This window comes from Peromyscus leucopus, chromosome 10 (genome assembly GCF_004664715.2).
Source record: "Peromyscus leucopus breed LL Stock chromosome 10, UCI_PerLeu_2.1, whole genome shotgun sequence".
Classification (NCBI taxonomy): Eukaryota; Metazoa; Chordata; class Mammalia; order Rodentia; family Cricetidae; genus Peromyscus; species Peromyscus leucopus.
In genome coordinates this window covers 88,180,220-88,204,619 of record NC_051071.1, presented here as the reverse complement: position 1 = coordinate 88,204,619, position 24,400 = coordinate 88,180,220, and the positions used below count along the sequence as shown (strand labels likewise).

General features: G+C 47.5%; 1 protein-coding gene and 1 long non-coding RNA gene across 4 annotated transcripts in view; one reads left to right on the top strand and one right to left on the bottom strand.

Moving 5' to 3' along the window:
* The window catches only part of Aff1 (AF4/FMR2 family member 1), a 165,134-nt gene that overhangs the window by 81,303 nt on the left and 59,431 nt on the right, over nt 1-24,400 (bottom strand). Inside the window, exon 1 of one of the 3 annotated variants that reach the window (XM_028867300.2) lies at nt 21,042-21,154. The exons of the other annotated variants lie outside the window; for them this stretch is intronic. Within the exon in view, the coding sequence (XP_028723133.2) occupies nt 21,042-21,058 (17 nt within the window). The 5' untranslated portion in view covers nt 21,059-21,154. Of the gene's footprint in view, nt 1-21,041; nt 21,155-24,400 lie in introns of those variants that run through there. 3 annotated transcript variants of the gene reach the window in all.
* Nucleotides 15,268-16,980, top strand: LOC119088670. The gene is made up of 2 exons (XR_005092361.1): nt 15,268-15,477; nt 16,467-16,980. It is a non-coding gene; the product is annotated as an uncharacterized LOC119088670 (long non-coding RNA).

Below are 24,400 nucleotides of genomic sequence, written 5' to 3'. Positions count from 1 at the left end.
AACTCCAGTTCTGGGGAACCCAGTGCCTTCTGACCTCCATGGGCACCTGACCATGGTACACATGGACACACACAGGCAAGACACTCATACACGGAGTTTAAAAAAAAAAAGCACGTGCGCGCACACACACACACATTCATGTATTGGATGAGCAAGACTACCACACAAATGACAATTACAGAACCACAGCAGTGAGAAGCAGTAACTTCTCACCTCAAAGTTTTGGCAATCTGGAGCTAGAGGGTAGTAAAAATGTCTCAGCTAAGGATTCCCTTGTGACAGTGCTCTGCTGAAGTAAACTGAAGAGACATACAGAAAACACCCGCTCACTTGAGATGAAACCTGTGACACACACCTTTATCCCAGCACTCGGGAGGCAGCGGCAGGTGGATCTCTGTGAGTTAAAGACCAGCCTGGGCTACAGAGCGAGATCCAGGACGTGGCTACATAGCAAGACCGTCACTTGGTTGAGTAGCCGCCGCCCCCCATCCACTCCCCATCAAAAATGACACTGCTCACATGGGCAGACGCTGCTGTTGGCTCTTCCTGGGAATAACCAGAGCACTGGCCTCATATGACTGGGCCTTTCACCTCACTGCTCAAATGTCCACGGAGGGCGATATCACACACCTAAAAGATAGGGAGGCTCACCGGAGTTGACCTCATTACAGCCACACACTGAAAAGGGCCTCTCTGTGGTCACAACGAAGAATGCAGGCAAGCGACCCTAAGTCCTATTATTTTTAAACACTGCATTTACTTCACTGCCTTTTGTCTTTGGAGAAGCAAGCTAACAATACTTGAACACCGAATCTGATACTCCAGTGAGGTGCTGGATGTACTTCAGCACTTGATTTGGAACTAACCAGCTGTTCTCCTGGGCTAGCCACCTCCGCAGAGCTGCCTCTCAGAGCTTTTAAACTCCTAAATCTGATCTTGTTCACACTCGCGCGTGCGCGCGCGCGCGCGCACACACACACACACACACACACACACAGGCAGTTCCTGGCCTCCTACAGGACTGCAGCTGAAGAGGGAGGTGGCAGCGAACGTGCCCTCCTGCAGGGATCTCAGCACCCATCCTCCTGGCCCCTCTGTCACCTCTCCAAGCAAGCACAGCTGGGGGACGCCGGGGAGGCGCCCGGCAGTTCCTCGGTGTCATTTATCAGGCTACATTTGCTGTCCGTGTGGACAGTTATCTAGGCTAGATAGACTCTAGCTGGACCTAGGGTTGCCTTATTGTCCTGGGAGCTCTTCAAGGACGCAGACAACCACACACACACACCCCCACACACACACTCTCTCCCAGGTTGCCATACCCAGCGCTAGAGCTTAGCACAGTGCCACACAATCTATCAGATCTGACTGAAGTGATTGTGTGCAGACGTCAGAGGTCTCACAGTTCTGCGGAATTCCGCCACTCTGTAAAATGACAAACTGTGACTCACTGTCTGATACCTAAAACGGGTCTTGCCGCCAGATTCTTCTGCCCATGAAATGACTCAAACTTAGAAGGGACGCTGACATCACCGCTTCCCAGACGCACCAGAGAGCAGCTGAGTGACACCGTGTTGTCGAAGTTGTCGGCTTACCACACTTGCTAATTAATCAAAGACTGTTCCATGGGGGGGGGGGAGTATGTCTGGGTAACATGCACAGCAGATATACACTTATTTTTAAGTCAACAGACTCTGGATAGTTATACATTATTTTAGGGATAGACAGGGCTCTGCACATAAAGGTATTTGCTGTCAAACCTGAAACCCAAGTTTGATCCCCAGAAACTCACATGTTGGAAGGAGAACATATTCCTGTGAATTGTCCCCACACCTGCGTATGGTGCTCTGGCGTGTGTGCACCCACAAATATGCACAATCAATAAATATATAGATAGATAATTCCAAAGGTAAAACTTCAACACCACAAATCCCACTCCAAAAAGTCAGTACAGGGGAAGAAGACCACAGGAGAAAAGGATTGTGAGACATGAGACTGAGCGGTTCCCTCCACAGCCAAGAGCCCTCTGTAGAGGTCACCTGTGCTGGAGGGGCAGGAAGACACACACTGCAAGTCTAAAGCCCAGGTGACAGAGAGGCAGACGCAGTTTGAGCTTCCATCCCGCGAAGGACATTATGTACCACACTGTCCCGACTGCTCACCGCAGATACTACACAACATTCAAACCCGGGATCCTGCAGTTAAGGTCCCATTCCCAGCACATCACCTTAATTGGCACCTCTTAGATTCAGCCTCCTCCCAAAAAGCCACACTGACCTTCTTTTCAGGCCTGAAACAAGTCCAGCCGTGCCCTGTCTGGACACCCTGTGCCTGGAGCCGCCTCTGTGGCTTCTCGCTGGTATCTCATGTCCTAGATCTACGCATGGCTCAGCTCACAGCAGAGGCTGCCTAGCCCTTCGTCTCTCAATTACTATCTAACATTAACCTGTCCGCTAGCTAACGCACCCCGTGATCCTGTAACTCTCAACCCAGCGCTGACTCCCTCAGCTACCTGGACACGGGAACAAGTGTGGACTACCCCACACCCGCTCTATGCTCCGTTGAAAATGAGTTTGCTGCTTTCATTAAAAGCGTGTGTCTTGAAAGGATGCATTTGGAAAGGATAATAACGTTCATAAAACGGGCAGTTACAGACGCCATTCTCTAAATGTTTAATATATCAACAGATATCCAAGTACCAAACAGGAATCCATCCCCAAATCCATCTTGTCTATCACTACACCGTTGCATTGCACAACTGGGTGGACAGATGCATTTTTTTTCCTCACAAGAAATAATTCAGAAGTTCATGTTGTTGTTTTAAAACTAGCTCTATAGCCCATGAAAAACATTAAACATGTAGTCCTGCCTGCCCTGAACTCCTTCTATGGACTGACTGACATGCCTCTGGAGTGCTGGTATTAAAGGTGTGCGACACTATGCCCTGCCTTAAAGTTTTTTTTTTTTTTTTTTTTTTTTTTTTTTAAGATTTCTCACTTAACGGTTAGTTAATTACAAACGGTACACCAGCCTGAAGGAGATCCCTGCTTTAGAACAGCTTGGAACACACAGGAGTTTGGGATCTAAAAGGAAGAGTCCCTCCCAAGGAATGAACTTCCAGCACACATTCCAGAAAACCAATTGCATCGCATCCAGTAGAGAAGTGTTTGAAACCAAGCCAGTGGGACCAGGGCGGCTTTGGCCAGGACCAAGGCTCAGCTCTTCCTTCGCCTCGCTGCCCAGCAGCAGGAAGCAGCAGGAAAGGCTGCTACTTGGAAAATGGGCGGAAAAGCAATGTCTGTGTATTGACAGCCGTGAGGGAACAATGGCCGTGACGGGGAAACTGGCGTGGGGCGACTCATTTCTTTACATCCTCCAGCATGTCAGGGTGCGGAGAGCGCCAGCAAACCATCTCTCTTGTCACTGAATCAACACCAGTGACAGGAACAAAAATGATAGAGAGGGCTCCTACTCTATTCACAAAACCCCATCATGGCAGGCAGGAGAGAGAGGCGAAGGGCCCTCCATTCCCCCCCCCCCCAAAAAAAAAAAAAAAAAAAAAAAAAAACAAGCTCTTGTCATAGAAACCGGGGTCAACTGTAAAGAGGCTGCTGTGGGCACAACAATACTGAAGAGAAACTTGCCACATTTCTGTGTCCCACTCCGGGGCACTTTATCTTATTTGAATATTATACAAAGTGAACAACGAAAGTCCGAGAGCAAATTGTCCATAAAGATGTTTACAGGGATCACCGGCGTTCCTTTTCTCTGCACCCTGACTTGTATTTAGCTCTCCCTTTGGTGATTTAATTACACACGCCACACTTGTTTTCACAGAAAGTTGAACGTCATAAAAAAACTACATGGGGGAGGGGTGGGCTGGAGGAGGGAAGACTGGGGGTGGGAGGAGGGAGGACAGGGGAACCCGTGGTTGATATATAAAACAAATAGAAAATTTCTTAATAAAAAAAAAAAAAAAAAAACTAGAGGCAGTCTCTACTCCATCTCATTCCAGTCATTTCAAGTAGGAGGAACAGTGGAGGGGGGGGGCTGTTATAGAAGAGGGCGGGCTGGAAGCATGCACGGGGGCTTCGTATGGCAACAGCAACAATTACATGTTTCTAAATATTCTCATTTTCATCGTAACCCCCGACCACCTCCCACCAGCCGCTGTAATTGGCATCTCCTTGAACAGTGCGGTACTGTTTCTCGGGAGTCTTCATTTAACCCCTGCCATGCGGGGCTGTGAGCTTTGCAGAGGTGGTCAGGATCCGAGCATCAATATTGACACACAGATATATCTTCCTATCCTGGGTAGGACCAACAGGCATTCGTTTGCATAAAACAAGGGGTGTTTATCAGTCGGCGAAGCATCCCACCTCTGAGACTACGGAGGATGCTTCAGCGGCAGCGCCCTTGAGTGCCTTAACATACTCATGTCTTGTCTGTCTCTGAAAGCACAGGCTCATGTCAGCTGTAAGTGACCAGAAGCAAACACTCAAAATTACCAAATACCTGTGCCATGATAAAAATTATTTTTTGATTTTAAAATACTTGTCTTGGAATACAATGAATGGCATCTTCTAAAACTTAACTCAAGTACATGAATAAATGTCTATCGTTTCCTGTACCCTAACATTTACACTTCAGAGTAACAACAGAAAATCCACTCATTTCCAGGCAATGTGGACTTTTTATGTGCCAGACATAAGGAAACAAGACTCTATACCCTGTGGAGACACTCAAAGGAAGCAGAGGTTGGTTACGGTGTTGAGGAATGAGGGACACAGACACTCTGAGAAGCCTGAGTAACGTGGAACAGTGAGCAGACATCTGAACTGGGTCTTGAAAGATGAGCAGGAGTTTTCAGGAGGGGAAGGGGCCCCATGACCCCTGGAGCAAGCACTGTGAAGGGCGATCATTCACCAGAGACTGTTTGTACCTATCTCACCCCAGCCCCCAACTCAAATCTCTCACGGATTGAAAGAAGCCCTGATAATTTGTGGGGATGACAGCCTCTCACAAACACACACTCTGCTCAGCCACCCTACTTATTTCCCAGAGCAGCTTTCCGCCACAACGACCTGCGGTCTTCTCCAGGCACAAACAATGACCTCAAGTTACCGAAACAAACAGCACTAGGAAAAGCAGAGTGTGGACGAGGGGACAGCGGAAATAAAAAGGAGATGACATTACCTGGGACCTCAGATGATGACACAGAAGCAATCACAGCTATGAAGTCCCTTTTCTCCAGTGCTAAACGGGCACCTCTGGGTGACCTGAGTGGCTCAGAACAGGGTCTCAAGAGGACAGACAGTGTTACCCGGAGCCCTGCTGCAAACTCGGGTGCGATTTCCTACTTCAAATGACTTTTATGCCTTTTGGTTTTTTTTTTTTTTTTTTTTTTTTTTTTTTTAAAGATTTAATTATTTAGTGTATGGGTATTTTGCCTAATTTATGCCTGTGCACCATGTGCATGCAGTGCCCACACAGGCCAGAAGAGGGTGTCAGATCCCCGGAACTAGAGTTACAGATCACTGTTAGCCATCGCCTTTGTGCTGGGAATCAAACTCAGCTCCCATGAAGAGCAGCCAGTGGTCATAAATCGCTGAGCCATTCATTTCTCCAGCTCATGATGTATTTTACGTTCACTTTTAAGACTTTTCATTTTGCCAGGCGGCGGCGGCGGCGGCGGCGGTGGTGGTGGTGGTGCACGGCTTTAATTCCAGCACTCCGGAGGTAGAGGCAGGCGGATCTCTGTGAGTTTGAGGCCAGCCTGAGCTACAGAGTGAGTTCCAGGAAAGGCGCAAAGCTACAAAGAGAAACCCTTTCTCGAAAAACAAAACAAAACAAAAAACCCTTTTCATTTTAAAAAGTAGATACTGCTTTGGAAATAACTTTGTTGTTTGGTTGGTCCTCCCCACCCCCCAAGACATGGTTTCTCTGTGTAGCTCTGGCTGTCCTGGAACTTGCTTTGTAGATCAGGCCGACCTCAAACTCAGAGATCCGCCTGCCTCTGCCTCCCTAGTGCTGGGATTAAAGGAGTGCGCCACCACCTCCCGGCTAGTTGGAAGTAATTTCTTCTGGAATATCTGTCTTTTTGTGACATTAAATTCTATCTGGTTATCCACTTTCCTGACTTGAGGAAAAAGGCTGTAACTCTCCCACGTTATTGCTATCGAATCTCAATGTCTTCCCTGGGCCCCCTCATCCTCAAAGAGAATAAGGCAGGGCTGTGTGCTGGGAAGAGAGCCAGGCTGGCCTCGGCCCGGCCCCGGCGTGGCTCTCCCACCCACGGCTCTCTTGTGCCTCCCCGGCACCTGTCAGTCACTCCTCAGAGTTCATCCTGTGTGATAGGATGGAGTGAACAGAGGGATAGGAGAAGGGTGCGGCTGAGCATAAGGACACATCGGTGACTGAAACCCGCGAGGCCCAGGGAGGCCCCACAAAAGGAGTGGTTTTTTTTTTTTTTTTGAAAATATGAAGAATCAAGATAACTGCCTGCTGTTAAAAGTCAGAACTCATGCTCCAAAACCGCCTTGGTGAGGTCAGCACCACTAGCTCTGAGTACCTTTATTAAAGGGTCTGAGTCCTGAGTGGTGACACTCAAAATTAAAGCTCACCTTCCAACAGAGATAGTGAGCATCTAACCCTCTGCCTTAAAACCCCCTCCCCTCCCTGACTGTCAAAGTGGCCACCCTCATCTGCCCTTGGGGAGACAGACCCCTGCTTCCCTTACAACCCAGCAGGGTCAGGAATCCAACTGCTCCCTCATAGCAAAGTTGCTGAGAAATGGCTGGAGTGTTTATGTAACATTCTACTCAAAGCGGGAGAGTAGCAGACAGGTACCAGCATCAGATAACCTGACTGACAAATTACAACTTGCCCAACTTCAGCTTGGGGCCCCTGGTTCTCTAGAGATCCGCTCCCAGATTGCCTGGAAGGGCATCTAGTTATTCCCACATTTATCTCATCAAGGCCCAAAGGGAAGGCTCCGAGAGCAAGCCTGGAGCTCAGAAATCAAAGGCCCAACCCATGCAGAATGATGACATCAACTGATCCCCTCTCTTTCCCCGGGGCCCTGCCTGCCTACCCACAGCTTGAGTAACACAACTCTGGCAACAATATACCCACAGCTCAGTCATCCTACCGTTCATTTCATACATTCTTTTTGTTTGTTTTTCCAGACAGGGTTTCTCCATGTAGCCCTGTCCTGAAACTCACTCTGTAGTATAGGCTGTCCACAAATTCAAGGGATCCACCTACCTCTGCCTCCCAAGTGCTGGGATTAAAGGCATGCAAAGCCATGCCTCGCTCATTGTACTGTTTTTAAGAACAGAAATAACACCATTCAAGGAAAAAATTAGAGCAGGAATATGTAGGCTACTCAGGTTTTAGTTGCCTTCCCACATATATACCAAAAAATAAGCCGAAAATAGTTCTGCACCTTCTTTACTCTGTCAGAACACCCCAGTCCACTTTTAAGGTTTGTGCCTCTTTGCATATTTTAGGAGGGAAAAAAAAACTATACTCCTGAACTTTAGTTAATGATATACATTCTAAAATATTTAGGAACAAGTATACTGACATACATAATTCAAACCAGTATAAAAAAGTAGATATATTAACGGTAGGCTACAATGACCAAGACATGAATTCATTGTAAGAATACGTTGTCATAATCTGTAATAGAACTTTCTCTTGTCAAATTCATTCAACTTTTCTGAATGTTTGGAAGTTTTGAATAAACCCCCAGGATAAACGGAGACTGCCTGAGGCTGCCACAGGTGAGGTGTCTCCATCTCTCCACGTGACTCTGCTCTCTAGATACAGCTTGCAATGATCTCAAGCTCTATTAGAAAGGACAGTTTAGAAGCTCAAGTCCATCTACCAGCTTTATAGTGAATCTATACAAGGAGAGGAAACTGTGGCTCAGAACGTGGATCTGTGCGTTCTCGGTGTCTGTGATCATCATGTAAACTGGCCCTGACCTAAAGCCTTTCAAAGGCTTGCTCTGGTTTGGTTTCAGGAATGCTGTCTTTCTGTTTGCTTTTGACAGGGTCTTACCGTGTACCCTAGGTTTTAAACTCTTGGTGCAGAGATCGCCATGCTTGGCTTTGCTTCTGGGTGTAGCTCCCCAGGGAAACCAATGATCCAGGACAGAGCCTGGCTTCAGTTTCCTGTGTTGCCCTACCCCAATCTTGTTTTTAAAAATCATGATTTTCCCTGCTCGGGAATTAAGTGTTTGTGAGACTTCAGAAAATTAATCCTCTGCGGGCTCGAGTCCTATTTCTCCACCTTCTGATTGGTGCCTCTAAAGAGAACACCAGAATTACACTTCCTTCTTCATATTCCAAAAGGCTTTTCCTGCAAGACCCACTTCCAAAACACACACACACACACACACACACACACACTGAGCTTGGCCTGGAGCAAGATATGGAGGCTACAGTTCTATTTATCTACTCTGTCTCAGATCTGCTCTCTGGCCAACAAGTCCCCATTTTTCAGAATCGCTTCATACAGGTCTGCCTTTCAAAGTGCCAAAGTTCACCATTACAAATTACCCTTAAAAAATTTCTCCCCAGGCTGGAGAGTTGGCTCAGTGAGATCTGAGTTCAAATCCCCAGCAACCACCTGAAAACGGCAAGTGATTCCGTGGGAGGATAGCTGGAGTAAAGTGAGACGTCACTCATGACCGTGTTTAAAGTATTGTTGCCGCTTTCTCAATCCACGGCAAGAGCAAACAAAGGCACCCACATTTCCACTACTCTCTGGTGAAGCCGAGGTAAACAGGACTTCCCCACTGTCTCTGAGACTGACGGACGATGCCTGGCTGGTGATTCAGGAGTCACTGGCACTCACCTTTTCCATCTCATGAAAACCTACAAGGAACATCGTAACCCTGATTCAAGTTTTAATGTTCTGAAAAACAGGATGAGGTTTTCCAAGTTTATGAGAAAAGCAGCCCAGGAAAAGGCCACACGTTTCCTGAGAGAGCTCTCAAATTCATCTGCAAAGAAGACAGACAGACAGACACACACACACACACACACACACACACACACACACACACACACACAGCAAAGCTCCATGAAAATTCTCAAAGCGGGAGCCAGAGAGAAGCTCAGTTAAGGGTACTTGTTGCTCTTGCAGGAGACCAGGAATCTGCTCCTAGGACCCACATGGTGACTCACAACCATCTGTAAGTAGAGATCTGACGGCCCCTCCTGACCTTCCTGGGCATCAGGCACACACTTGGTGCACCTGCATGCAGGCAAGACACCCATAACACATAAAATGAAGACATCTAATTGTTTTTTTTTTTTAGTTCTCCAAGTATTTTCAGCAAAACACTAAAGAAGGAAGCTCAGTCTGTTGCACAGTCAGATAGACAACCACGAGACAGACTTTGATGGCGGCTGTCAACCAAAGAGAACGGGCACTTTTGGGGAGGGGTGCAGAATGAAGGTTTGTGGGAACTGTCCCTCAGCTTGTAAACCAAGATAAAACACACATTTAAAAATAAACCAAAACAAAATTACCTCAAATCCTCTGAAAGATACAATACTATCCAACGGGTCATTTAAAATCCATAAGCCAAGAATAGTAACAACTGTCTTCAGCACTCAGGAGGCTGAGGGAGAGGAGGGTGAGCTTAAAGCCAGCCTCGGCTACGGAGTGAGATCTTGTCTCTAAGAAGAGGAAGAACTGTTACTGATATCTATGCATCAAAAATATTCATCAAAGGGCTAGGGAGATGGCCCAGCAATTAAAAGCCCTGACTGCTCTTCCAGGACTAGGGTTGGATTCCCAGCACCCACATAATACTCACACGTCTGTACCTCCAGTGCCAGGGGTCTCATGCCCTCTTGTGGCCTCTGTAGGCACTGCACACATATGGTGTACAGATATGATGCAGATAAAACATTCATACAGGTAAAATAATGATAAAAGTTTGTTATTGTTTTCGTTTTTTGCCACAGGGTTTCTCTGTGTAGCTTTGGCCTTGAACTAGAGGAGATCTGCCTGCCTCTGCCTCCCGACTGCTGGGATTAAAGGCCTGTGCCATTACCACCCAGCCAATAATAGCTTTTAAAAAGACATTTCAGCTGTATTTGTAAAGTGAGAACTCAGGATACCATGGTTAATAGTCAATAGTTAATGCCCCATTAGTCATATGAGCCTTTCTACTCATGTCTCAGGCATGGCAGATCAACATACAACTTATAACTTATTTTTTCTAAGACAGGTATGTTGTACAGTTCATCCAATTCTAGTGTCTAAAGATAGAGAAAAACCCTTACTTTCATATGCTTGTGAAGCATGCATTAAAAAAAAAAAAATCAAGGAATATGCCACAAAAGGTCCAGACTAAACACACTCCCTTGAATAGAACTGTGGGATAGAATAATAGGGAGATGAGATGATCAGTGGGAACTCTGGGAACTCTGCAGCAATTTCACACAGCCCGAGGGTCAAAACTCCTGCAGCAGTTTCTTTTGATCACATCTTCTCAGGAAATCACAGAGCCCTGAGAAAAACCTGCTTCTTTCTGTGCCGCTTTCCAATGTCCCGCAAAGCTCCCCTGTGTGCTTTAAGTAACAGAAATAAGTTATCTATAACCTCATAAAGATCTTTTGAGAGGTGAAGGCTATCTATCTGTCAGCCTACTTCCCAGGAGCAGTCCTCTACATGGGCAGGGGGTTAGCTTCAAGCTTTGGTACTCAGTGGCCGGGCTAACTGACCTCTGACTATCTAACCCAGCGGTTCTCAACCTGGCAGCCATGACCCCTCTGATGACGGAGGGACCATTTCACAGGGTCGCCTGAGACCTAACCTGGCAGCAGCCCTGGCCACAGTCTGCATTTGTTTTATTTGCTCTTTTGTCGGTTGGTATCTGATCTCATAGGGATGGCGGGCTTCCAACTCAGCGCCCTGCACACGGGTAACAGAGAAGCATAAAGCCAGGGCTATAGAGAGATCCTTTCTTGAAAAAAAAAAAGGGGGGGAGGGAAAGAGGGAAGGAGGGAAGGAGGGGAGGGAAGGAGGGAGAGAGGGAGGGAGGGAGAGAAGGAGGGAGGGAAGGAAAAGGGAGGGAGGGAGAAATGGAGGGAGGGAGGGAGGGAGGGAGGGAGGGAGGGAGGAAGGAAGGAAGGAAGGAAAGCTCTATATCATGTGGGAGTTGTGGTCTTAAACCATATAAATTAGAAATAATACATCTTCTAACAATCAAATGCAAAACTGGTCACAGCGCAGAGTCATCCCTTTAACAGCCCATACAACAATAAAGGTGACAAATAACTTCCAAAAGCTAATTCAAGCTAGATCTGCTAAATTTAGGCAAGATGGACAAGTCATTGGAACACCAACTTGGTAACTTCTCCAAAATAAAAATTAAAAAAAATTAAGCACGGCTGTAAGACAGTTCACAGGATGAAGGTAAGTAAGGTGCTGCATAAACCTGGACCCTGAGCTCAATTATCTCTAGAACCCGAGTAGAGGTTAAAGAACCAGCTAAGCTGCCCTCTGCCGCCCTCACACTATGGTGTGAGTGTGTACACACACACACACACACACACACACACACACACACACACACATCTAAAAATAAGCATAAAGTGATCACAGAACCCATAAACTCCACCTCTAAGTATGTAACTAAGAAAAAATAAAACATCCTCACAAAAACTTGCAAGGAAATTTTATAACATTTCTAATAGGGCAAAAACCTGCAAACAACCTGCTCTCCCCAACCCACACTGCAACCGCTATTCAACAGTAAGCACAACAGAATTACACAGACTGGACCATAAAAGAACCTCAAAGATTATCAGAGTGAAAAAACTGGACCCAAGAAACCACAGCATTCCGTTAATGAATCCACATATGTAAAATGCCCAGAAAAGGCAATTTTACAGACAGAAGTAGGCTAATGGTTGCATGGGTCTGGGAACTGGGATTAACTGTAATTGACGTAGAGATCTTGAGGAATGGGGTAGGGCAGGTCACTTTAAAAAATCTTCAAAAACTCAAATTCTCCTCCAGAGGAGCAAGATGCTGGAGAGAGGGAAGCGCTGAAGGGAAGAAGGTGGCCCCAGCCCGGTCCCTACTGTGAAGAAACAGGAAGCCCAAAAAACTGGTGAGTCTTCAGTTTAAGAACTTCGGGACTGGACAAGACATCCAGCCCAAACGAGACCTCACAGGCTTCGTGAAATGGCTCCACCACGTCCAGCTGCAGTGGTAAAGAGCTACCTGTCCCCTAAGTGCCTCCAAGGCCCCCCAGCTCTCCCAGGCCCTGCAGAATCAAACAGCACCCAGCTGCTAAAACCTGCCCATAGAGCAGGCCAGAGACAGCAGCAGGGCGCAGCAAAAGCGGCTGGCCAAGGGGCGGTCCCCACTGGGAGACCACCACCTGTCCGTCAAGGCGGTCATGACCTTGCTGGAGAACAAGAAGGCTCAGCTTGTGGTGATCACAGGTGATGTGTCCGTCCATCAGGCTGATGGTCTTCCTGCCCATCCTGTGCCACAAGATGGGGGTCTCTATGGCATCACCAATGGGAAGGCCAGGCTGGCTCAAAGGAAGATGTACATCCTGTTGCCTCCACACCCGCTAACTCAGAAGACAAAGGGCCAAAGACAAAGGTGGAAGTCGTTAGGGCCAATTAAAAGGATAAATTAGCACTGTGGCCACCATGGAGCCAACATCCTGGGTCCAGAATCTGTGGCTTGCTTACCAAACTGGAAAAGGCAAAGGCCAAAGAACTCAACACTAAAGTGGATTAAATATGCACTGCTTAGTTTTTTGTACATAAATATAACTTTAGAGCTTGCCCTTTGTGGTGCTGTGGTGGCACACGCCTTTAATCCCAGCACTCAAGAGGAAGAGGCAGGTGGATCTCTGGGAGTTCAAGGCCAGCCTGGTATACAAAGTGAGTTCCAAGACAGCCAGAGCTGTTACACAGAGAAACCCTGTCTCCAAAAAAAAAAAAAGTAAAATCTTCAGCAACCCACTTATGGTCAATGCTATGCACTTATTAGTGAAGGATGGAGAAATGACCAGCAGTTAAGAACACTAGCTGCTATTCTAGAGGAGGACACGGGTATCGTTCCCAGCACATGTATGGCAGGTCACAACCATCTGTAACTTCAATCCCGGGGGTCTGGTGCCCTCTTTCTGACCTCTGTAAGCACTGCACACACGTGGTGCAGGCAAAAACCCAGACGCGAAAAATAAAATATGAATGGGGGCGAAACATAAATCAATTGTGTAGAGTGAACTTTACAGAAAGCAGTGGACATCTCCGTGAAGCCCCTTGTGTTTTATCAGGATAGAACGATCATCAAATGTGACTTGACATGGGAAACAGAAGACGGAGGGGCAGCCAGTGCCTTCCTGGGGCTCATGGAGAACAGAACAGCTTGGTGGCGAAGCTCTCCCATCATGCACCGGAGGAGGAGGAGGAGGCGGGGGTGGGGAAGGCTACCATTTCGGCAGCATCAGGGAATATAGGTTACCGCAGAAGAAATAAAGCTTTACACTAGACATGGAAAAGTTCCAGAAATCTAAGAACTACAAATTCAAATCAAGGACAAATGAGCCTAGAGACTATCACTTCATCCTTAGGCCAACGTGACAGCTAAATGAAAATAAGGCATTTCTAGAAATAAAGCCCTTGCCATGGAGTCACACGAACGAAACCCCACACACACTGGCAATTTATATTTATGTGGTCTTTGTCTTTTTGGTCTTTCCAGGCAGGGTTTCTCCATGTAGCCCTGATCATCCAGGAACTCGCTCTGTAGACCAGGCTGGCATCAAACTCAGAGATCCACCTGCCTCTGCCTCCAGGAGGTTGGGTACATAGTTTTTTTATTAGAGTTAATGAAGACAGGGCCTGTGTCTAAAAGAGGAATGGAAGAGACAGGCTATGAAAGGAAACCATGAAAACAATTCCTGAGTGCAAGGGCAACTCCAAGCTACTGGGAAACAATATGCAGTGCTCAAGCTCAAGTTAACTTTAAGTCTACACATATCATTTTATAAGCCAACATAAAACTATTTAAAATCCAGCATATTGTCCCCGCGAGATGAATTTCTTCCTTTCGGGGGGAAAAAATTAAAACAACATAATTAGAACACTGTGGACTCCCTTTAATCAATGTTTTGGTAACTCCAAACTACCAGGAATGACTTTGTTACTTAGAAATACCTTAGTCAGCTAAAAGACTAAAAATAAATAGTTTCCACCAAACTGTTGGTTTCTCTTGTTCTGTGAGAACCAGCTGGCTAATTTTACAGCATTTTTCCATACATTTACCTCCACAGTGAATCAGATACACCTGCATTTTTAAGTGAGCATGCGGGGGAGGGGGGGGTTGCTACTTTAACAAACAACCCAGACCCACTACCCAGGATGAAGGTCACGTGGTGACTGTGGGCTGTCGAGGCCACAAAAACATGTGCACCGAATCAAAATTTAATTACACTGCACAGTGCCCTTGAGTCGTGCTCCATATTTCATGGACTTCTGCTTCTGACAGGGTAGCTCCCTGAAGGAGTGCTCCAAGACCTGAGCAGTTACAGCCCAGCCTCCAGTACTTCCTGAATGCTGTTACAGGAAGTGACATGTGCCGGTCACTTTGACACTAACTTCCCAGTGTCAGTCCTGCTTAAAGTGTTCCTTGCTGAGGGTCATGTGTTCAATCACAGGACACCAAGGCGATGCTTTTGTCTGTCCGACAAACACAAAAAAACAGCTTTCACTTCGGGTTCATAGCCTGTTCATAGTCACCAGCAATTCCCGGCTGAACTGGGGTGGGGAGGGAGTGGATGGGAGTGTGGCTAAGTGGTACAGGAAGAGAGCCAGGAGGGCGACCAAACACGAAGGTCCTTTGGAAGCAGCGGTCCCTGCCAAGGGCCGCATGACCAACTGCTGTCCCTGCCGGGCCCCTTCCTTCGCACTTAGACTGTCCACAGCGGTACCTCTGGCATTAACGTCTCAGTGACCGAGATCAGCATGAACATGGGTTGAGGGAGTTCGGCTATACTGTCTGCTCTTCTGTTCTGGGTTGGCAGGAGAGAAAGTGTATCCCTGAGTTACGTCTTGAATACAAATGTAACCACAGTGCCTTTTTCGTGACTTCTTCCTGTCTCACTAACCGGTCCACAAAGCTGATATGTGGGCCCCTGGCCTGGGGCCAGCAGAGTTCCACCCTGGCTCCACCCAGGACCTGACCAATCAGCAGCTCTGGGGGAAGGGAAGCCACATTGGTGCTAACAAGTACCTTGGTGATTCTTGTGTTGAGCCAAGGATGAGGACTCACATATCCTAAAACATTCCTTGACTCCATGAGTTCAGCTGCCAATCCAGAAACAAGCAAGACTGAAAGGCAAGGTTCTCGGACAGAATCAAACAGCAAGTGATGAAGAGCCCTCTCTTAAAGGCCCCGGCCAGCAGCACTCAGAACACCACTCCTGTGAGTCACAGACGCGGACAGACAGTTCTTAGCAGTTTTCAAACTGTGGGTGTCCTTTAAAAAGATAAGGCCTAACTCTAAAATAAACACAATTGAAATGTCAATAAAAATATTTCTCCCTCTGTTTACTTCTGCTCCTTTGGACAAGATAATGTCAGTACTGAGACTTTCTTGTTAATACTTTAAATCTGACATCAAGTTCCTGCCCTGAGACTCCCACAGGCATTTAAGCCGGTTAAATTAAAAGCAAAGCTAATAAACCAGCACAAGACTTTTGGGATCCAGTGTCCACCAGCTAAGCCACTGGGTTAAGCTTTAACCCTCCGCAGAGAGAGGAGAGAGGAAAGTGTGCCCGGGAGGGGCCGCCACACTCTGGGGACACCTAGAATTCAGCACTCAGGACTAAAGCTAACCTACGCATTTGGTTCCCTGGGATATCAGACGCAAAACTATACATTTAATTTTTCTACTGAGTCTAAAATATAAACTTCAATGGTTACTGCTTTCTTCTCTTTTTCACAGTGCAGCCCTGGCTGGCCTGGAACTCTCTACACAGACCAACCAGGCTGGCCTGGAACTCAGAGCATTAAAGGTACATGCCACCACACCAGGCCAATGATGCAGTCTCCCTGCTCCACTCTTCCGAGAAAATCACACATGTTATGTCTATGATAAACAATCTCAGGCAAAGCTAGGCTCCCACTTCAGGGGGTAAAAAGCAGCCCTACGTTAGACAGACAGCAGTAAATGACTGCACCTGCAAAGGAATTACAGTCATGCAGCTGAACCAGGAAACGCCAGTTCCTAGGGGTACAAACTGTATTTCCAAGACATTTCACATTCTGAATTGAAATGCACTTACTTGTTGAGTTCTGAAAAACAAATGAATTGGAGAAGCCCAAAAAAACAAAAAAACTAGATTTCTATGTAAAGGCAGTTGGGTTGTGTAACGCTCCAGAGCTAATCAGCCATGTATTCCCTTTCTACAGCCTTTCAGAAAGAAAGGACAACACCAAGAAAGAAATGTCTCGTCGGCTCACGTCCACGGTGGAGACTGTTCCCTGCCTGAACATACTGGAGATTTTAACAACTGTTGAGCAGCATTCATGAACTCTCCTTCTCACGAGTGCAGGTCCATTCAACATGGAACAACTCATGCTAAGTTGTAGAACCACCTAGATCTCTTCGGAGATCATTTCCATTAATTTTGCCAGACAACGTCCCCATAATCCAGCTGACTTTAAGAAAGAATGAGTCATGGCTCCTGCAGTCTTTGTCTTGGAAAGAACTAGACTGTGAGTCAGGAAGCTTGCTGGGCTCCCCGGAAGAACTAGAAAGTAACCCCTGAAGACCTGTCTGTGTCTCCTGTCACAGACGCCATATATAAAGGTGCCATGGAGGACAGTGGGGACCAGTCAGGGGGTCAAACCAGCACACATCCTCCCCTCCAAATCTCTTCCTTGACTACACTTTCCCAATAATTATTCTGTTTAATCACGGCTACTTTGCATTCTGGGTTTTCTTCCAGGTAATCAGTGGCTCCCCAGTGGGTGGCGAGGCCCAGGGTGGGGCCAAACTGGTTCTACACAACAGGAACAGTTTCTAGAATCAGAGCCGCTAAAGACCAGCTTTGTATCAAGCTTGGGAACAACCTGACTTTACATCTTTATTGACTTCTGGGGCTTCATCAGCACTGATGAGTCAAAGTCCCAAAGGAAAACTCGTGGCCTTTGCAGTGCCCGGAGGGAGGGAGGACTTCCGCCACCACATGCAATTCTCTCACAAAGAATAAGTTCAAATCCCCCATGCCACCCAGACACCCTGAGTGTGGACCTGAGTGACTCTCATAGCACAAAGGACTGCCCTGGCTGGTCTTGAACTTGCAGCTGTCATTGCCTCCAATTCCCAAGTGCTGTGCTTACAGGGTCTATTGTTGAGCTCAGCACAAGGAGGGTTACATAACTGATTGATTCCTGATGGTAAAAGATAGGCATGTACTCCATCCTAGAATCCATGGACTGCTTCAGGGAAGGAGCGGGTGTGTGTGTGTGTGTGTGTGTGTGTGTATAGGTTCAGACACACGACTCCTTCTCATTCTAGCATTCAGCACTGTCCCTCAGCATACAGGAAGCAAGCACTCTACACAGGACAAGGTCCAGTGATGTCAGTTTACTCATTTCTATAATTCCATAAAGAACAGTCTCCACATAGAAGAGACTCTGTAACCGTTTCATGATGAAGAAATCAAGCTCCTACCAGTTCTCTCCAGGAAGTGTTTTCAGGGTGTGTTATGTTTACAAGTTCCAGAGAAAGCCGACACTGGACTGAGACATAGTATATGCCCTGCTATGACTAACTCCCAACTCTCAGCCTAAATAAATCAATTTCTTTCCCAAGTAATAGTTAACAAATGTCTTCCATTTCTAAGAAATCTACTACTACCAAACACAGTGACACATGCCTTTGAACCCAGAAGAGGAAGGTGGATCATGAGTTTGAGGCCAGCCTGTACTCCATAGTGAGTTCCAGCACAGTCAGATACATAGCGGAAGGAAGGAAGGAAGGAAGGAAGGAAGGAAGGAAGGAAGGAAGGAAGGAAGGAAGGAAGGAACCAATCACCAAAAGCTAACGACAAAGCCAAACAAAGATTAATAACCTACTTTCAGGATTTGGTAGGAGGAGGAGCATATAATCTTGGTTTCAAAGCTGCCTGTGAGCCCAGAAATACTGAGCCACCACTCACAACTGATACAGGAACACCAAAAGAGAGCAACACTGTCCTGCCTTGAGGAGCCACTCAGAGAAGGGACCGCACAGCCGGTTCCCATTGGCATGAAGTCAGAAGTGGCTGCTTCCTACAATCACTTTGCCTGCTGCGGATCCCCAGGTTCCCACCTACAATCATGTCTATGCACATTGAAACTACTTGTGGTCCAGTTTGTTGGGATTTTCGATGGTTATTGTTTGTGTTTTCGCCTGTATGGATGTGTGCTCAGTGACTGCCTGATGTCCAAAGAGGTCAGAAGGGGCACTGGATCTCCTGGTTTTGTCTCTAGTTCCAATGGTTGTGAGCGACCTTGTGGGTGCTGGCAACAGAGCTTGGGTTCTCTGCAAGAGCAGCCAGTGCTCTTAACTAAGGTGGTTAAACAGTGAGCTGTGTATCTCTAAGTCCAATGAGCCTGACAATCCAAATTAACTGTCACAAGAGCAAACAAATCATCTTCGTGACACGTGTTCATGGCCTTGGCATCACAAAGGCGGCTTCGATTTCTCTTAGCACTTCCCACAGAAATTTGGCCTGACTTTGGGGTTTTGATGAAATCCAAAAATAATTTGAATCTTTTCCATACATCCTCTCTTTGAATCTCCAAGATTATCTACTCTATTGCAAAGCAGGATGTCTTCACAAGCTCAGGCTACATTCAAAGTGTAACTGAAGGGATAGTTACAGTATGGCATGCACTCTCAACATGCACGTTCAGAAAACAAGAGATAATGCCCTCTTGTAGTTTTGTCCCTAGTTCCGGAGCATGTGGCCAGGCCAGGTATGGACCAGAAATAATGTATGGACCTCCTATTTTAATTTGCTAATACATTGAGCAGCCGCACTGACAACTTCGATGATAACATCTTGCAGCAGAGCAATCTTAGCAGAAATAATTCTATGAGCTCTTATAGTGAGGCAAAGCTAGAACTGAAGAGGTAACAGTGAGGCAGGGCGCGCTACACTGTAGCGGCTACCCAGTCCATCTGGGGGCAGGCATGTTCCACCTGTGTGACCTTGGAGTGCTACACTGTAGCGGCTACCCAGTCCATCTGGGGGCAGGCATGATCCACCTGTGTGACCTTGGGCAAGAAACACCCTGGCTAGGCCTCAGTTTCCTTAACTACCAAATGCAGATAATAAAGCACTTATCTATTTTAGGTGACCAGAGAGGTAATCCAATTACAGCAGTCAATGCTGCGTCTGACACACACAGTATCCAATTTATCCAATTTATCTTTTATCTCATTTTAGGTCTGACATTAGTTTAAGGCTCAGGCATTTTGGAACAATCAACCGGAGTTCAAATCCCCATACTGCCAATGTTAACTATTTTACAGAGGTACCTTCACCTCAGGTTTTGTGCCATGGGCTCCGGAGGCAGTGTGGTCACTAATGGCACCGTCAGGGTGTCTTTTAGTACAAAATCCATTAGTTAAGAACACAAAAGAAACAAATTATGTAGGAGAGTATTTATCGAGATGTATCGTTGACAAAGTAATAGTGTAAATAGCAAAGAAGATAAACAGTTCTTAATTTCAAACAAGTGGTAAATGTGAAAGATTTAAGACACCTGTAGTAACTGTAATGGCATTATGAAAATCTACAGTTTCTGCTTGTACCAAGAGCTCAAGAACTGGCAGAGTAGGGGTTTGGGAGATAGAGCCCATGCAAACAAACATTTTTATAGACTCGACTTCTGTTCCTCTACCCCTTTGCTCAGTTAGGAACCCCTACCTTCAAACCCACAGTAAAATGGAGGCAGAAGTTCAAGCTGAGTTGAGAATATTACATTTGTTTTTAAAGTAGGCATCACTCAAGACGTTTTCTATTTAGAAGTTTTCTTCCTAGAAAGTTTTTATCTCTTAGAAAAATTCAAGTCATATCGACTCAATCTCCAACGTTCACGCGTCTACAGCTCTCCACGATCCGAGTCTTCAGGACTAAAAAAAATTAGTTCGGCTCAGCTTCCAGATCCACCTCCAAGTCACTATGCCGCATCCAGTAGGATACTTGAAGAGCCTTTGCATAACGTAAACCTGTGCAGCCACACTACTTTCTGGCAAAAGTTTTAAAAATGGTACGCCTCCCCTTTTTCCCCGACCACCAATTGCCGTCACGACCGAAATGCAACGACACTGAACAGCTTCAATCTTAGGCAATCACCGCTGCGAGGTCAAGGTTTTTAAGATTCCTTTCAAAACCTGCAAACCCCGGGGAAGGCAGGACTCGGGGTCCTTGCGGTGCACAGTGCGCCTCTGACAGCAACTGCGGGTCATTAGCCACGCTCCCTTTCACCAACCAAGCGCATTCCGGCCTCTGCCTACTCAGCAGATTCACCCTGGCAGCGCCGTTTTATGTGGAATCGTACATTCTAGCAGGAAAATCTTCATTACTCACCAGGCAAATCCTCCCCCACCCTCTCCGGGGCGAATTCTATTTTCCATGAAGTGTACTTCCAAGTTTCTTTTCAAGACACCGAAGGAGCAACTAGGAGACCGACAGAAGAGCGCACAGGGCACTTTCATGAAAACCCAGGCTCCGGCAGACGAGTGAAACCAACTTCACTTGCCGAAAAGTAACAGTTCTTTGGGGGCAGAAGCCGGAGGTTTAACTTGAACCTTAACTTTTCGGGCGGTCCCTCTGCACCCGTTTGCACTGCCTGACACTCGGAGATGAGATAGCAGAGACCCAGCAGCGGCTTCGTGCGGTCCCCGCCCCGGTCCCCCCACCCGCGTCGCCCCAGCCCCGGCCCCCGCAGCCGCTCACCGGTCCGGGGAGCCCCCCGCGCCCGCCTCACCTGGAGTGGGCTGCCATGGCTCGGCTCACACAGCCCGGCGTCCCGAGTCCATCAGAGCCCTCGCCCCGCGGGGCCCTCCGCCCGCGCCGCGCTCCGCATCGACCGCAGCCGTCGGCGACGCTGCCCAGCGGACGCCCCAGCCGCGCGGACGCTCAGCTCCCGGCCGCTGCGTCCTCGGCTCCGCGTCCTCAGCGCCGCCTCCGCCCCCCGGAGCCTCGGCTCGCGCCGAGCCTGACGGACATCCGGGCACCGGGGGCCGCCGGGCGAGCCGCACTTCGCTCGAGCCCGGGGACCGGCGCTGCCCACCGCCCCGGGGCACTCTCGGGTCACTGAAGACCACGGGGCGCGTCCCCGCCGCCCGCCGCCGGCTCCCCGCTCGCAGTCCGCTCGCACTTCGAGGGCGAAGCGCGCGGTCCTCGGCTCCCCTCGAGGTGCCCGAGCTCGCCGGGACCCCCCCGCGGGCGCTGCGGTGGTACGGCCCGCCTCCTTTTAAGGGCAGCGCGCTCGGCCGCCGCAGCCTCCAGCCCCGCCGTGTGCAAACGCGCGCTCCGGGGACCCCGGCACTCCGGCTAGGACCTCGGCGTCCTGGAGCCTCGGGGTTGAGCGGGGAGCGGGCAGCCGAGCACTGCCCTCGCTGCTTCTGGCCGCCCCTGCGGGGCTCGCCATCGGAAACATCAGGGATCCGCCAGCAACACTGCTTTAACTTTGCTTTCAGTTTTGAGTTTAGTACTCGGAGACAAGTGTTTACACAACGACTTCCCTCTTGGGGCAACATGCGGATTACACAGAAAACAAGCACTCGGGGAAGTCCCTTAACAAATTAAAAGAATTGCTTCCCTCCCATAACAAAAACCATGATGCAAAACAGCGATTCAATAAACGCCCGAAAGTACAATCGAAATTGCGTCCAACTCGGACATCAGGAAAGGCACCAAGCCTTGCCTGGGAAGCGGCTAAGAACTACGATGGGCAGAGAGGCAGGGTAAGACTCGGCATCGCCGAGCACCAGCTTGCTGCCGGCGCGGGAAAGCCTTAAGAGTAATGCCGAGCCGACACTCTTACCCGGTGCGCTCCCGGCTCCACAGGGACTCAACGCTGTCTATTTATTGCTCAGGTCACTACAGACTGAAAGGTCCGGCACCCAGACTACAAGGCCAGGTCTCTCGACTCCCGGGAAGTCCCCTCTCAGGTCAGAACCATTCTCAGAATAACACAAGACAACGCTGGCTTTAGCACTGATGGCGGGGAAGGATCGACCGACACCTTCGGGGGAATCAGGGCTGAGGCGGCAAATGAGGCCAGGGGCCACTGCTTTCTTCACACACGCTAGTGGAGAGCACGTGTGCTTTAGGCATGCCCTTAACGAAGTAACTAGTCCTTTCACTAGATCTTAAGTGAGGTTTCTTCATTTTCCTTCCTTCCTTCCTTCCCTCTCTTTCTTTCTTTTTTCCTTCCTTCCTTCCTTCCTTCCTCTCTTTCTTTCTTTTTTTCCTTCCTTCCTTCCTTCCTTCCTTCCTTCCTTCCTTCTCCTCCTCCTCCTCCTCCTCCTTTCTTTGTGACCAAATGGAAGGTGCACACGAAGCACTGTTCTGAACTGGGAAGCACTTGTAAAAGTGAGCTAGCTGCCAACCTGAACTAGTTGTGTTCTCGTGGACTGCCCTGTTTCCTTGAAAGAACAAGTCACAAACTTCTGACTTGGGCATCTGGCAAGTCCTCCAAAGAAAACAACTGCCTGTGTTCATTGCAAAAGATAAAGCTTAAGCTTCCAAGCACTTGGGGGAACTTTACAAATGCCACAGTAAGTGAAACAGGTTCCCGTACTCAAAAGGCGTTCCTGGCAGATCATGGTGTCAGTGAATGATTCAGAAGACCTGCCTGACTTAGGGAGCAATGGCTTCCACATGACAAAACATGGTGGTACAGGATCGTGCAGGAGGGGCTGGAGAGATGGCTCGGCTGCTCTTCCACAGGACCCATGTTCAATTTCCAGCACCCAAATCCCAGCTCTTCACTGCAACTCTAGTGCCAAGGGATCTGAAGCCCTCTTCTGGCCTCTGCGAGAATCAGGCACATACCTGGTACACGAACACCCACGAATACACATAAAAATAAGTAAATAAAAATTTAGAAAAAAAATCATACAAGAGTAGGTAAAATATCCTTTTGAATGATTGAGAAAGATGTTATGAAAATATCTTCCTCCAAGTACCATGGTTCACACCAGCAAGCTCAACTACCAGGGAAGCTGAGGATCAAAATTTCAAGGCTCACTTGGACTACAGAGACAGCTCATGAAATAAACAAACACACAGATATATCATTTTCTGTATAAATCAGGAAATATACCTAAGTTATATGAAAATGCTCAACCATTTTATAAGGGACTTATATGCCAACTATGGTCACTGATTCTATAACAAAATAGTCTCAGGTATAAAACTAGAGAAAACATCATTCAAAATCTCCATTTGGAATGGCCTATAAATGTCATTAGTGTTAAAATTAAGAGCAAGGTATATATACTGAAAACTAGCCTTTCCTTCTACACAGGGTTATTTATACTCCTGTTTTATCTTGCACAGGTTTGTTCTAAAAGAAAAGAAGTAAAAATTTAACAAGATGGGGGACGGGTCCTGAGTTGGACACAGTGGCATATATTTTTAACCCAGCACTCAGGAGACAGAGGCAGGCAGATCTCCATGTTCTGGGCCAGACAGGGTTACATAGTGAGATTCCGTTAAAGCAATTTTTTTTAAATTTATTTTCAAGTTGGGTGTGTGGCTTAGCAGAACTTTCCTAACATACAAAAATGGCCCAGTGTTTGATTACCACACCACAAAATAAATATCAGCAAGTAACTGCACTCTTCTCAAATGATAATTGTTGAGACAATTTAAATATGTCAATAAAAAAACAGCAAATATTTCCCCATAGAGATAGAATATGATTTGGAGTAGATCTGATAGTCTCTAGATTCTGAGTGGTTTATTCATAATGTAAATCAGAATAATCTAAAATGGAAGTGAATCTCACAAACTAGAAGTCCAGGAGGAGTCACCCCAGTGGATGCTGTGTGAGTGAAGAAAGGCCAGTTTCAGCACTATTATTGCCAACCACCATTGTATGGGACCCAAGGTCAAATTGGGAAATGAAGGTGAACACAGAATCCTTTGGCTTTTCTGATGAAGTTGGACCCAACACTACAACATCCATCATATCTTGACTAGACTCACGGTTTCTCTGGCAGTCATCTCGGAAGCCCCCGAGAAAGCCCCAGCTGTCACAAATGGAGAACGACCCTCGTTCCAGCACTCGGGAGGCAGAGGCAGGGGGATCACTTAAAGGCCAGCCTGGACTAT